This window comes from Beta vulgaris, chromosome 2 (genome assembly GCF_026745355.1).
Source record: "Beta vulgaris subsp. vulgaris cultivar EL10 chromosome 2, EL10.2, whole genome shotgun sequence".
NCBI lineage: Eukaryota > Viridiplantae > Streptophyta > Magnoliopsida > Caryophyllales > Amaranthaceae > Beta > Beta vulgaris.
Window position 1 is genome coordinate 8729621 of NC_079203.1, and position 15485 is coordinate 8745105.

Sequence of the window (15485 nt, forward strand, 5' to 3'; positions counted from 1 at the left end):
AACAAACTTAAACTAACTTCCTAAAATAATGGATCTTAGTCAAATATCCCTAAAAACTCTAACAACTATATTGGGCACATATTCATTAGGCGCACAATATTAGTCACTTAGAAGTTCCTAAATTAGTTTTAAGTCTTGTTCCCTAATTTTAAGTCTTGTTCCTAGCCTTGTTCCTATAGTGCCAGGTCTGTTCCTTTCATGGGAACAGAACCAAGTTCCTTTGAGAATTCACCACGAACTTAATAAAGCTTTTACTCAACCTTAACAAGAAGATTAATAAATACCCTAATGTATTCTAATCTTCATTCCATGCTTGATTCTTCATCTCCGAACATCTTTACTTCGATCTTGATTAATTCTCCGCTTTAATCTTCAATAAAGTATTCTCTTAGCTCGAGCATGAATTACCTTGCAATAACATAAATAAAATATACTATGTCTTTTGTGGTTAGGTCATCTTCAAAACTCAAGGGTCAACACAAACGCTGCCGACAATTAAGTTTATTGCGAATTAAGTTTCTTATTCAATTCTCCCATTTGTTTTTCAATTAAATGTCAAACGCTCAAAATTTTTGGGTAATTTCTCTCTTTTCTTTGCAATTTTCCTTCGTCATTTGATTTTTTTAGGTTTTGCAAATTTTGAATTTTATTACTTCATTTTTCGACCAAGAATTATTATAATTATTTGAGAATTTCAATGACACACTGTATTTTTTCATAGTAACTAATAATATTATACATTAAATCAATTTAATTTTTATGAAAACTTGAATAAGTTTTGTGAAATCAGATTGTTGCTGATTAATTTTAATGAACAGCTGAACTCGAAAATAGATTGGGCCATAGAAGTAGACAGATTAGGCCATGAAAATATGATTTTATTTTTATGTCATGTTGTAGACCCTTAAAGGTTGTTAATGTATAGAAATTTTAATCTTTCTTTAATTTTTAGTCTTATACTCCCACTTGTATTTTTATTTAATATAAAATTTTGATATTTGTATATTGTAGAACTGCATAATGAATCGTAGTAATAAAATGATAAATTTAATTTTTGCCCATATTGTTTTTTGTTCTGAATAAGTTTAGATTAGTTCATAATATTTTATTAAAAAATAGTGCAAAGCAAATTAACTAAAACGAACACACCCTTAATCCATAATTTTTTTTAATAAAATTTTGATTTTATCTATAAATTCCAATTATTTTTTATCACTTTATTTATTTGTAATTTCTTTATTAAACATTTAATTGTGCGTCTTTTCAATTTCTTTTTTTGGGTTTTCTGATTGACATATTAAATGATCAGGTACTTACATCCTTATTTTAACGTCTATTTCAAAAATTTCGGACCCAAAATTGTTTATTTTTCGGTATAGACCGAAAAATAAAACATTTAAAAAACTTGGACTTAATTAGGGCCCTAATATGTAGGATCGCCCTTGGCTCCAAATTCTCAGAAAAGGGGCTGAGTTCCTCTCTTTTCTTCATCAAAGCTCAGTGAACGTTTTTCATTGAAGCAGTTGTTCACGTTCTCTGTTGAATCGCGCTTTAATATCAGCAACTTCTGAGGTAAGTTGTTTCCTTTTGTAATCATCCTTTTATCAATTTCACGATCTAGTCTAGGATTTAATTAATTTCCGGGTTTGAAAATCTGAACTTCTAAATACTAAGATCATGAACCAGCGATTAGATTATTTTACTGTAAAGAAAATCATGAGCCTAATTTGATTGATTATTGAATCAAATATCCCTAAAATTGTTTTAAGTGGTTTTATCATTGAATCAAATTCGGTTGCTAATGTATTGCACAACCCTTTAATCTTAGTATTAACTATGGAAATTATACCTTTTTTCGAAAATCTGATACCCATTGATGAATGCATTTCTCTGCTAAAAAAATCGTTTTGTTTGTAGGATCGAAACTCATGGATTTAAAGAATATAATAGAAAAATACAACAATGTTTCTAAGGAAGAAGTGGAGAAGATACGAGAAATTTCACAATACCCAACTTTCAGTGAAGATATTTTTGAATGCTCGGTAAAATAGCTCCATAGGAAAAGGGAACGTGAGAAGGAATATGGTAGAGAGTCTATTTTAACAGGACCCTTGGTTTAGGTAATTTCTGTCTAAGATTTGCTTGATATAATAGATCAAAACATATCACTCACCATTTATGGTAGAATATATGCTGAATTTCGTGATACAACTTCTGGAAAAAAGATTGTTCATGATCTCTACAACCGTAAGTGTGACAATGCTCAAGTTCTTGGACCAAGTGGCACCTTAACACTCATCAGCCCCGATTGTTGGTCTTCCCCATTTGACATTTGCATGTCATTTCCCAGTACTAGGCTTGTAGTGGATGTTTATGCAGGGGGTAAGAAACTATTTGCTAACCACTTTTGTTCTGGCGAGGATATCACTGAATTTGGACAAGTCAAACTAGTACATGTTTATGATGAGGTTGGTGCCCGTACCCTTGCAATGCGTTATATTTCCATGTCGATTGCTGTCTATGGTCATGTCAAAATTCTGTTTACTCCTAAACAAAGTAATCAATTAGATGAAAAACATCATCCTTATCTTAATGTCAAAGGGAAAAATTGTCGCTCGGTTTAACAATATCATTGGGAGCCACTCTTTAGAAGAGTATACTCTTTTTGAGAAGCAGTCTAATGAATTTGAACGAGTGGATATTGGTCCGAGAAAAAGATTGAGAGGCATGACACTTTCCAGAGGTTGGGTGGGTGTGCCACATATTCATCCTTTATTCTTGAATAAGTTTAGATTAGTCCATAATATTTTATTAAAAAATAGTGCAAAGCAAATTAACTAAAAAGAACACACCCTTAATCCATAATTTTTTTTAATAAAATTTTGATTTTATCTAATATAAATTCCAATTATTTTTTATCACTTTATTTTGGTCCAGGTTAAATTTTTCCGCCTTTGGTCCTTCTATAATGGATGGTTGCAACTTTTTTTGGGTTTTGCAAAATTGCAACTTTATTTGTAATTTCTTTATTAATCATTTAATTGTGCGTCTTTTCAATTTCTTTTTTTGGGTTTTCTGATTGACATATTAAATGATCAGGTACTTACATCCTTATTTTAACGTCTATTTCAAAAATTTCGGACCCAAAAAATGTTTTTATTTTTCGGTATAGACCGAAAAATAAAACATTTAAAAAACTTGGACTTAATTAGGGCCCTAATATGTAGGCTCGCCCTTGGGCCTCCAAATTCTCAGAAACGGGGCTGAGTTCCTCTCTTTTCTTCATCAAAGCTCAGTGAACGTTTTTCATTGAAGCAGTTGTTCACGTTCTCTGTTGAATCGCGCTTTTATATCAGCAGCTTCTGAGGTAAGTTGTTTCCTTTTGTAATCATCCTTTTATCAATTTCACGATCTAGTCTAGGATTTAATTTAATTTCCGGGTTTGAAAATCTGAACTTCTAAATACTAAGATCATGAACCAGCGATTAGATTATTTTACATGTAAAGAAAATCATGAGCCTAATTTGATTGATTATTGAATCAAATATCCCTAAAATTGTTTTAAGTGGTTTTATCATTGAATCAAATTCGGTTGCTAATGTATTGCACAACCCTTTAATCTTAGGATTAACTATGGAAATTATACCTTTTTTCGAAAATCTGATACCCATTGATGAATGCATTTCTCTGCTAAAAGAAATCGTTTTTGTTTGTAGGATCGAAACTCATGGATTTAAAGAATATAATAGAAAAATACAACAATGTTTCTAAGAAAGAAGTGGAGAAGATAGGAGAAATTTCACAATATGGTAGAGAGTCTATTTTAACAGGACCCTTGGTAGAGAGCTTGGTGCCCGTGCCCTTGCGATGCGTTATATTTCCATGCCGATTGTTGTATATGGTCATGTCAGAATTCTGTTTACTCCTAAACAAAGTAATCAATTAGATGAAAAACATCATCCTTATCTTAATGTCAAAGGGAAAATTGTCGCTCGGTTTGGCAATATCATTGGGAGCCACTCTTTAGATTAGTATACTCTTTTTGAGAAGCAGTCTAAAAACGAGTGGATATTGGTCCGAGAAAAAGATTGAGAGGCATGACACTTTCTAGAGGTTGGGTGGGTGTGCCACATCTTCATCCCTTATTCTTGATCTAGACTTATCGGAATTTGGAACAGAACGTAAGATTCTTAAAAAAACGGTAGAATTGCGTGTCGAAAGTGGACTGGCGTCTGAGGAAGATTTCATTGTTGATGACATCCTTATCACTGTTCGTGTGGGATGGCACTCACCTAGACCACGAGGAAGATGCAGTGAGGAAGTGTGTGGTATCGAGCTTGGGAACGAGGTGCTTTTATCCCTTTTTTGTAATTTTGCTGTGATTTTTCCCTCGTGACAAGCAGATTCTTATCTTGTCTTTCATTTCATCAATTTTCTACTTTCTTCTGTTATTAGAGTCTAACATGAATCTCCCCTCCTCTTTTAGTTCTCTAGTGATGAAATATCCTCACAAGAAACTACCAAAGAAGAGAGTGATGAGCTAATGATTGAGGTATATTGTCTCTACCACACTAATCTAATGCTTGTCATTTATTGTTTCTTATTTATTTTTATGCATGGATCTGATATTGATTTCCCCACATTGCCTTCCTGTATTTAGGCTTTTGTTCCTAAAGCGTCACCAAATATCAGGCAACCTTGGTATGTAGTTCTTCCCTGTTTTTAGTTATGGAAATTTGTTTAATGCATTTGGCTTTCTTCTAAGTTGGACCCTTGTTATATAGGCACCCCTTGAGAGTGTGATTTTGTTTTTTTTGGTTACTACATGTCTTGCTTAGAAATTTAAGAATGAAGCCATTTCTTAAATTTAACAAAAAAAAGGGGGGGGGGGACAATTAAAAAGAAAAGAAAAGGAGGGTAGAAGTATATATAAAGAAAATTAATGGTGTTTTGACCGTTTTTACTTCCCTGCTAACCTTGGTAAGGCTGGATACATGGAACAATAGGTTCAAGATCATACGAAGTGATTGTTTAATTAATGGTTCTTCAACAAAAAGCACACACTCAAAGATAACGATTTTAAATAATAGCATCACTTAGATGAGCTTTTGTGCAATTTGATATTTTGATGGTTTTGCTTATTATTTGCGATTTCATCTTAGTATGTGTTTGCTTGTTTCTTCAGGTTTTTGCGCGCACATAAGAATAGGCCCTTTGCATCTCCTTCAGTAGAGATATTTTCTGTTTTCATAGGTCGTGAAAAGTTTAAAGCTATGCAAGTTTATGGTTCCATTGAAGTATCATCTTCTGCATGTACATTTGATGTCTTCAAAAGAGAAGCAAAGCATGCCTTTGTATTATCGGAACATAGCAAAACTTTACCTGTGCTAGATGGCTCTCGTGCTTATGATGATTGTGATTCCTTGGAAATGATATTGACGTTAAGGGTGTTGAGAATCGTTTCCACATTAGAGGTTATGTAGAATGGGATTGGAGAACTTGTGATTATGGCTCCTTATGCCTTGACAACCAACTGTGTTCAGTTGTGCTAGGTGAACAGTGTTTCACAGCTATCCATTACACTGTCTTTTCAGAAGCTGTACAAGCAAATATAAATGTTTCATATATGCCGAAGAATGGACATGTTGATGTTCATCCCAAGGTTTATGGGAGTCTTATCGCTCAATAAAAAAAATTATGACTATACATCCCAATACAAAAACGGTTATTTCACCAAATACCCCCGACAAATCGCGAAATTCACACTATACCCCCAATGTTTCAACAATTCACCATATACCCCTGACTTTTCATTTTTGTGCACCAAATACCCTTTTTTTAACTGTCGTTAACTCACAGTGAACTTTATTTACTATTTTGCCACAATTAACTCCTAACCTTAAATCTAAACCCTAATCTCTAACCCTAATCTAAATACTAACCCTAAAATCTAAACCCTAATCCTTAACCCTAAGCCCAGCCCAACCCAACCCTTCCCCCTCCCCCTCCACCATCCCCCCACCCCTCCCCCGCCGCAGCTGCCAAACCCTCCCCCTCCCTCTGCCGCCACCCCGCCAACCCCTCCCCCTCCCTCTGCCGCAACCCCCCACCCACTCCCCTCCCTCTACCGCAACCCCGCCAACCCCTCCCCTTCCCTCTGCCGCTCCTCCCCTTCCCTCTGTTACAACCCCCCACCCCCCATAGCCCAAAAATTCGAATAACCCCCCTCCCTCTGCCACAAACCCCCCACCCCCCCGTAGCCCAGAAATTCGAATAACCACCCCTGAATTGAAGACAACAACAACAACACTGAAGCAACAACGGAGCGAGCGGAGGAGAGAATTTACGGCGAAGGCAGCATGGTGCGACACGACGCACGAAGAGCAGCAACGTAGGACACCAACGAACAACAGTAGCAGCGACGAAATAGAGGAGGAGAGAGTGGTGCGGTATCTCCGACAAGCCTGGCAAATCGCCAGCGAATTGAAGGGGATGGTGCAGCGAGGTCGGCGAATAGAAAAGAATAGGGGAAAGGGGTTGGCAGAGGGAGGGGGGCTGCGGCGGAGGGGAGGGGAGCATGGGTGGGGTGCTGCACTGGTGAACAAAGAGGGGGAGTGGTGTTGCGCCGGTGGAGGAGGGGGAGGGGGAGGGGTGGGGGCTGGGGTGAGGAGGGGTGGGTTAGGGTTTAGATTTTTGGGTTAGGTTTAGATTTTAGGGATTAGGGTTCAAATTAGGGTTAGTGAATAATGATGGCAAAATCGTAAATAAAACAAACGGCAACCTAACATCCGTCAGAAAATGGGTATATGGTGCACAAAAATGAAAAGTCAGGGGTATATGGTGAATTGTTGAAACATTGAGGGTATATTGTGAAGTTGTTGATTTGTCGAGGGTATTTGGTGAAAAAAACCGATACAAAAAAGATTACTATCGGATTGTGCTTTTTCAGAGGAATCAAGAAGATTCAGCACAACTAGGGAATAGTGGGATGATAGCACTATCTAGACCGGTAGTTGTTGTGCCACTAAAATCCTCCCTTGTGATTGAAGCAAATCTGTGGAATGGGATTTCTGATAAAGCCTTGTCGTCCTCTACTGAATTCCTGATTGGGGCATCAAGTGGTTCTGTGATAATGGAGGAAGATGATTATTCTGTTAATATTAATGTGAAATGGGGTGAAGTTCATAGTAATTAAATGTCTATTTTTGAAGTAGTCCACTGCCAAGTAGGTCTGATTTTGAAGTAGCAAGAATCTAAAAAATACTAAGCAATCTGAAATGAGAAAAACTCAAGATAGATGGAACTTTTTAAGTATTTTGGTGCTGTAAATGTCTATGCTAGGCCTAGATAAGTTTTCCAGTTTAGTTGCTTTTGTGTTTATGTATCTATGACGCTGTTGTTGGGCTTTTGTAAGATACTTTCACCTTCGGGGGTTTGTCTGGAGCCACTTAATATTATTATAGCTCAGTATCTGTGTTATAATTAATATGTCTGTTTTTTTATTAATGTATGGAATTTTTCTCTTAGTTTAAATCAATTATGTTTTCAGAAACTCATGATTCTGTTAATTGAAGTACTATTTTGTTTGATTGGTACTTACCCTAGTGATGTATGTTGGAGCTGAATTATGCAACTGCCGCATTAGACCTTCTTGAGAATTGTAGCCTGTTACTAGCCACATGCTCAAATTTGATTCTTCCCATGTAACTGGTGAAGTTGCAACTGATTTTGCTTGTTGGAAATCTTGTAATCTCCACCTTCTTACAATCTTACCATATGATCTTAAATGTTTTGCATAAACCTCAAAGATAATGCTTTTTATCATATGATCTTAATCCTTTTTTAGTTTGAATGAAATGTGAAAATTGTAGCACAGAAGTTTGTATATCAGTTTTGCTAGGCAGTTTGTGTATCAGTTTAGAGTTTCACAGAGCTTGAAAATGTATTCTAACTATGCACAGCCCTACTAATTTAATAATAAATCAAAGGTGAATTTTGCATATCAGTTATGCTAGGCATTTTGTTATTCTTTAACAGTGCTGACAATCAGCTGCCATATGAAAATTATCAGTTGGCTACTTCTTTAAGTTTTACTATTGTGAATTATCTGGATTTCCCTTTTCCTTTTCCGATACTTTCTTCATTTCGTGTCATATATACTATTAATTAGCAGCAGCATCTATTTTAAGCATTAGTTTACAGGGCTGGATTTAAGCCAAAAAGGTCATTGGAGGTAATGATAGATGTTCACATCAGAAGAGCCTACCAGTTTTTGGATCAGCTGCTTTGGAAGGTATAGCTAAATTTTCTGTCACTTCTTTTGGGACTATTTACGCTGTTGGTAAGACATGAATGATTTCATATAATCTTTCTAAAAGATGCAGAGCCAATTATCTTATCTTCTCTTTGGTTCTTTTAATGATCGTATCCTATTGTTTCTGCTAGGTATTCTTGACTTACATTCTAGAGTTGTCAACAGCATCCCAAGCAAAAGCACATGTATGTGGAGATAGGTATGTTCAGATAGATTTTTATGCTCAGCATGAAGATTTAAATTTTACACTATCCCTTTTACCTCGTTCTTCTGGTTGGACTACAAGAGAGGTATAACCTCTAGCTTCTCACTCAACAAAATCTAATTGCAATTAACAAACTATCTATCTGCTATCTTACACACATACGTGACATTAATGAAACCAGAAGAATCATGTGGTTGAGAAAATCCATCAGTCTCCTATTGAATTACTGATATAGCCAATAACGCAAGGTCAAACTATTAGGCTTTGAAATTGTGATTTCAGATCCTCCAGCCTCTTGCTGGTAAAAAAATAATCAAAGCAATGGAAGCTTCATTGCGTGAGCTAAATTTGGACTAAAAATTGATGGTTAGCCGAGCCTACCATGATTCCCTATATAAGGCTAGGTGAGTTAGTCATTTGGCTTCTAAACTCTCAAACTAACTAATTTGGTCTCAGAATATTCTCCAGTGAGAATTATTTTCATTCCATGCTACAAAGTTATGTACAATTTCTCCCTCCTCTCCTCACCTCTCTATCACAATTGATGTTCCCAATTAAACAAACTTATAATTTGCATATAGTAATTGGATTTTTAAACTTCACATCTTAATTGTTAAATAGGTTTCTGAACTCCTGTTATCGTGGTGTTTATCTACAGGATATAGTCATAAACCTGAAGAGTGGTCAGCTCCTGAAGATTTGACTAATGGGGTCAAGGTGTTGGCAATAACCCTAGCAATTAAAGTTGTCCCTTTCCTGATCATTAGTCTTCATTACAAGTTATAGCTGCAGCTAATCTAAGTTTCTCTCATTGAAGCCACGGTGGCTACAAATAATTTTGCGGTTTTGTGCTGTATATTAATAATGATGATTCAAGTACTACTTGTTAGTGTTCCTTTGTGATATACTAATAAGATCAATAAAAGTAAAAGTCAATCTCAATACAATGTATTGCATTTTACTGTCAAAAGAATCTGAGTACATGTACTGATGTACAACTTGTATAGAATTCCTGCCCGAAGACATTATTCAATCAAAACTGAAGAGAAAAATTCAAAGTGATAGAATCAATCCAGACTTATCATCTACTTCCTAAAATGTGGCAACAGTTGGAGACATCACCACAGGACCTACTTACAATTATCTACCTACATTGTTGCTTGAAACTATGAAAGCTAACTACTACCCTAACATTATAAAACTTGCAGAACATTTGTTGCTGAGTAAGAGATCACAGATGGAGTACATTGTAGGGCATCAAAAGACTTGCATTCTTCCTTTTCTCAGCAATTTCAGCTTCGGTCTTTGATTCATCTGATACTGCTTGGTTTTAGTCTCAGGTACAGGCTTCGCAATCTCATCAGCAGAGGTAGCAGATTTCTCATCAGCAGAGGTAGGAGATTTGTCATTTCTTTCCAGAACAATCTCAAGCTGCAAAATTAACCAATGTTCAGAACACAATTTGACTATCCATTATTCATTCAAGAATATATACAGTATATACCAGAAGATCAAGGATATTGTCACTACCTTTGCATTCTGAATAACACGGCCCTTGTTCTCATCTTTTGCTCCAATTGTTGATGTCAGAACCTCTGTTACAATGTGCAATCTCAGGTTATTACTAGATCGATATACCAGATGTTATAACACAGAAGATAAACCAAAAACCGAGAAAGATGTGTAACATGTGATATGGTGGTAGAAGTAAGCTTACTCTTCTCCACTGCAACACCATTTGCCTTGAGAATCTCAGCAATGGTAACAAGAGTAGGAATAGCTGAAAACAGTCAGAAAGTATTAGTCAGCATTGAAGCAATATCAGAAAATCATCATGCTTAAACATCCATTTTTTAATTTATTTGTTTGTTTGTTTTCTAAGAATCATCATGCTTAACCAGAGAACACATAAAGAAAACAAGGTGTAAAGAGCATTATATGTATATATATATACCCATTCCAAGAGCGGAGAGCTCGGCATCATTGTACTGCTTGATGTACCTCTGCAACATCAGAAATCAGAAAAGTATTAATTAGCACTGCAATTTAGATGAATTTAACAAAGAAAATGTAAAGGACAGCCAACATTCTCTTATAGAATTGCATGATCATATATTAACTGCAAGTGTTCCCAAAATCACTAATTAGGGCCTTAATACAATATTGTTACCCCCTTGATTGCTACACGGCTAATGACGTCTCAATAGGCCACTTAATGACCGCAACAATAAGCATATATTCTACTAGTATATGAGAATTTTGTGGATTCTTTTATTGTTGGGAAAGATAGTCTGTCGTTAGAAGAAGTAAGATCTGCTCTTCATACTAGAGAGGTTTGTCATCAGGCATCTGGTTCTAGCACAGAGAATCAAGCATCTGGATTAGTAGTTACTGGGGAAGGGACAAAAGAAATTTGGTAAAAAGAAAACGAACTATAAAAATTCGAATTCTAAGGGTCCTAAAACTACTGATGTCTGTATTTACTGTAAGGAAAAAGGGCATTGGAAAAATGAATGTCCTAAGAAAAAGAAGCAGCAGGACAAGAATGAAGGTTATGCTGCTCTGGCAGAAACTGAAGGTATTTCTAAGGAAGATACGACCCTAATTGATAATAACCAGTCATATTGTAGGGATGTGCGGGTTCTTGATTTTGGTGCATCGTATCATATTAGTCCATGCAGGTAGTGGTTTTCAACTTATGAGCAGATAGGTGGGGCAATGTTTCTATGCCAACAGTGCTGCCTGCAAAGTAGTTGGAATAGGCTTTATCAGGGTGAGAACACATGATGGTACATTCTGCACCTTGAACGAAATTAGGCATGTTCCACTAATGACAAAGAATATGATATCTTTGAGTCTTCTTGATAGCAAGGGTTTCAGTTTTCAAGGTGAAGGTGGAGTTATGAGTGTTTATAAAGGTTCGAAGGTGGTTATGAGAGGTATTAAAAAGGTACCTTATATATTCTTCAAGGTTCTACTGTGACAGGTTGTGCTGATGTTGCATCATCTGAGATTCACAAGGAGGAGTTGACCAAGTTATGGCATATGAGACTTGGACACATAGGTGAAAGGGGGATGCAAATTCAGTCAAAGAGGGATCTTTTATAAAAGGTGCAGGACCTTATGTTTTGTGAACACTGTGTGTTTGGGAAGCTTAATCGCAACAAGTTCCCAAAGGCGATTTATACAGCGAAAGGTATTCTTGATTATATCCATTCCGACTATTAGGGACCTTCCCGAGTTGCATTTATTAGAGGTCATAAGTATTTTGTGTCGATGGTCGATGATTATTCAAGAATAACTTGGGTAATTATGATGAAGCATAAAAGTGAGGCTTTCAAGAACTTTAAGTAGTGGAAGGTCTTAGTGGAAAATCAAGTTGAAAGGAAGATCAAAAGATTGCACACTGATAATGTCTAGAGTTATGTTGGTCTGAGTTCGATGTTAGAAATACGCCACAACAAAATGGAGTTGCAGAACGCATGAATCAGACACTGTTGGAGAGAGTGAGGTGCATGCTCTCAAATGTTGGGTTAGCTAAAAGATTTTGGGCAGAAGCTGTAATAAGCACAACATGCTATCTAATCAATCGTGGACCTCACACGAGTATTGACTTTAAAACACCTTATGAGATGTGGTCTAGTAAGCCTGTAGATTATTCTCTTTTGAGAGTTTTTGGTTCTACTGTTTATTATCATGTAAATGAGGGTAAATTAGAACCTAGAGCTAACAAGAGTGTATTTGTGGGTTTTGGGAGAGGAGTTAAGGGCTATAGAATCTGGTAGAGGTGATCATCTGGCCCGTCCCCCGATTTTGAACCGGGTTTTGGGCAGAATTTTTGGCTAGCCGTCGGGCCCGACCCGAATTTTTTTTGGCTTTAGACGGGCTTTGGGCAAGGCAAAAATGACTTTTTAGTCTATTTTTTGACCCGACCCGATTTTGGCCCAAAAAGCCCGTTAATTTTGGCCCAAAATACTAGGCTAATTTTGGTCAGAATTTTGGCCCGGCCCGACCAATGGGCAAATTTTTTTGCCGCGTCCCGCCCCGCCCCATGATCACCTCTGGAATTTGGTCACCTTATGAGAGTTGTGCTATACTTAGTAAAAGTGTAATATTTGATGAAACTTCTATACTTAACTCTCCTGTGAAGACTATTGTGGTGTCTGTTATTAGTGATGTTGATAAAACAGGTGGAGCTGCAAGTCACTCGCTATGAGAGTGAATCACAACACCAAGGTGGAGAAGGTCAACATGGTGCTACTGAAGAGTCTTCTAGTCATCAGTCAACCACATCTAAAGTACATCAACCAAGCATAGCACTTGATAGATCTAGAAGAGTTGGTTTGGGACCTCCAAAGAGGTATGATTTTAGGACATGGTTGCTTATGCACTACATGTTGTTGAAGAGGTGGAGGTTGAAAATCATGATTCATCCACATATAAAGAAGTTGTTTCTGGTAGTGAGTCTGCTCAATAGCTCGCTGCAATGGGAGACGAGATTGAGTCTCTAGATAAAAATCAGACTTGGGAGTTGGTCAAACGTCCTAAGGAGAGGAAGATTGTGACATGCAAATAGGTCTTTAAGAAGAAAGAAGGATCTTCACCTACTGAGGGGGTTAAGTATAAAACTCGGGTTGTTGCAAGAGGGTTCACACAAAGGGAAGGGGTAGATTATAATGAGATTTTCTCACCTGTAGTCAGACATACTTCCATCAGGGTGCTACTAGCAATGGTTGCACATCAGGATCTTGAACTTGAGCAACTAGATGTGAAAACAGCTTTCCTACATGGGAGTTGGAAGAAGAGATTTATATGACACAACCAGATGGGTTCCAAGTTTCGGGAAAAGAAGACTATGTTTGCAGATTGAAGAAGTCTTTGTATGGGCTAAAGCAGTCTCCTAGGCAGTGGTATAAGCGGTTTGAGAGTTATATGGTTGAGTTAGGCTACAACATTAGTTTGTATGACTGTTGTGTGTACCAGAACAAGATGAATGGTGGGTCATTTATTTATTTGGCCTTCTATGTAGATGATATGCTCATAACTGCAAAGACCAAGTCTGATATTCAGAGGTTGAAGGGTCTTCTCAGTGTTGAGTTTGAGATGAAAGATTTGGGCTGCGAAAAATATTTTGGGGATGGACATCTATAGGGATAGAGGTCAGAGGAAACTTTTCTTGTCACAGAAAGGTTATATTCAGAAGATTATGTCAAGGTTTGGCATGACAACAGCTAAGCCTATAAATACTCCAAGTGCTTCGAATAATCATTTGTCTGTTGCTTTTGCACCCAAGACTGATGTGGAGAAGGAGTACATGAGTCGGGTTTCTTATGCTAGTGCGGTAGGGAGCTTGATGTATGTTATGGTTTGCACTAGGCTGAATCTTGCACATGCAGTTAGTGTTGTTAGTTTGTTCATGGGTGACCCTAGTAAGGAGCACTGGCAGAAAGTCAAGAGGATTTTTCGTTACCTTAGAGGAACGTATGATATTGGTCTTATTTATGGGAATGATACTCAGTGTTTAGTCACTGGTTATTTTGATTCTGATTATGCTGAAGATGTTGACAGTAGGAGGTCAATGAGTGGTTATGTATTTACTCTTGGGGGTTCTTTTGTTAGTTGGAAGGCAACTTTGCAGGCTACAGTTACTTTGTCTACTACTGAAGCATAGTACATGGCGTTGACAATAGCTGCTAAAGAAGGGATATGGCTAAAAGGGCAAGTTAGTTAGTGGTCTTGGTTTACATCATGATCAAGATACTGTGTATTGTGACAGTCTGAGTGCAATATGCTTAGCCAAGGATCAAGTCCATCATGAGAGGACTAAGCATATTGATGTGAGATATCATTTCCTAAGGAATGAGACTAGAATTAAGGTGAAGAAGGTAGGAACTGCTTATAGTCCTTTTGATATGTTCACCAAGCCGGTTTCGCAAAATAAGTTTCAGCATTGTTTAATTTAGACTCACTCAATGTTTGAGATTGTTAGTTGCCCTCTTGGGGCAATTCTGAGGTCCTTAAGAACTAATCTAGTCTGGTTGTCTTTTGGGACAAATCTGGTTGTAGGGTGATTCTAGACGTTGTGACCAATGCATCTGTTTTCTGGTTTGTTGTGAGAGGATTCAAGTCAAGGTGGAGATTTGTGAAAATATGTCTTGAATAAGTTATAGTCGAGCTATCTACAAAATGGCGACTCGCGAAATTCGTCACGACTCGTGCCTGAAATCGCCGAGAGCTTACCGCGACTCACGACAGGCACCGCGACTCGCGCTTTGCGCGGAATTCTTCGTCGAGTGTTTTGTTAGTGTTATTAGCCGAGTTAAATTCCTATTTAACCTAATATCGTTTATTTGACGATGTTAGCATATATAACATCTGTAACTCTGTTTTTCCTCACACACATCAATAAAAATATTCTGTCTCTTTCAGCCCGTGGATGTCGCCAAATTGATAACCACGTAAATTTGTTGTCTGCTTTATTGATTTTTCATTCTATTATTTGTTTCTTTCTCACCTCTGTCATAACAAGTATAATATAATTAGACTAATTAATCATATCAAGTTGGTTTAGTATATTGGAGATTTACCTTATAACCTTAAAGTCATAAAGTCAAATCCTTTCAATCACGCTGCTTGAGGAGTACAGATCCCATTACCATTATTACCCCCTACTAGTCTTGATATGAATGCTACAAAAATTGTATGGAAAAATCACAAATTTGTACGAAATATAATTGATAACTTTGATAGCTTGAAAATGAGTCTTGTGATAAGGTACACAATAATAATCCTCATTGGAAATGAGTGTTCAAATAAAGGCTCCTCATGAGTTAGGAGGAGGAAAGTTCAGTCCACATACAAGCACAAAGGATGTTTTACTTCATACAAAACAAAAAACTATTAGCAATAATAGGGGTATGTCCTCTAACTTATAATGTGGTACTTTCTCTACTCTTTCTCTAATAT

The 15485-nt window shown here is 36.9% G+C and overlaps 1 protein-coding gene across 1 annotated transcript; it reads right to left on the reverse strand.

Annotated features, from left to right (window-relative positions):
- Positions 1-9776: 9776 nt before the first annotated feature.
- On the reverse strand, positions 9777-11735 carry LOC130590433 (uncharacterized protein At2g34160-like). The gene is made up of 5 exons (XM_057392867.1): positions 11640-11735; positions 10474-10522; positions 10237-10299; positions 10050-10114; positions 9777-9950 (listed from the first exon to the last, which is right to left on the reverse strand). The coding sequence occupies exons 1-5, from the start codon at positions 11733-11735 to the stop codon at positions 9777-9779; spliced, it is 447 nt and encodes a 148-aa protein (XP_057248850.1).
- Positions 11736-15485: the final 3750 nt, after the last annotated feature.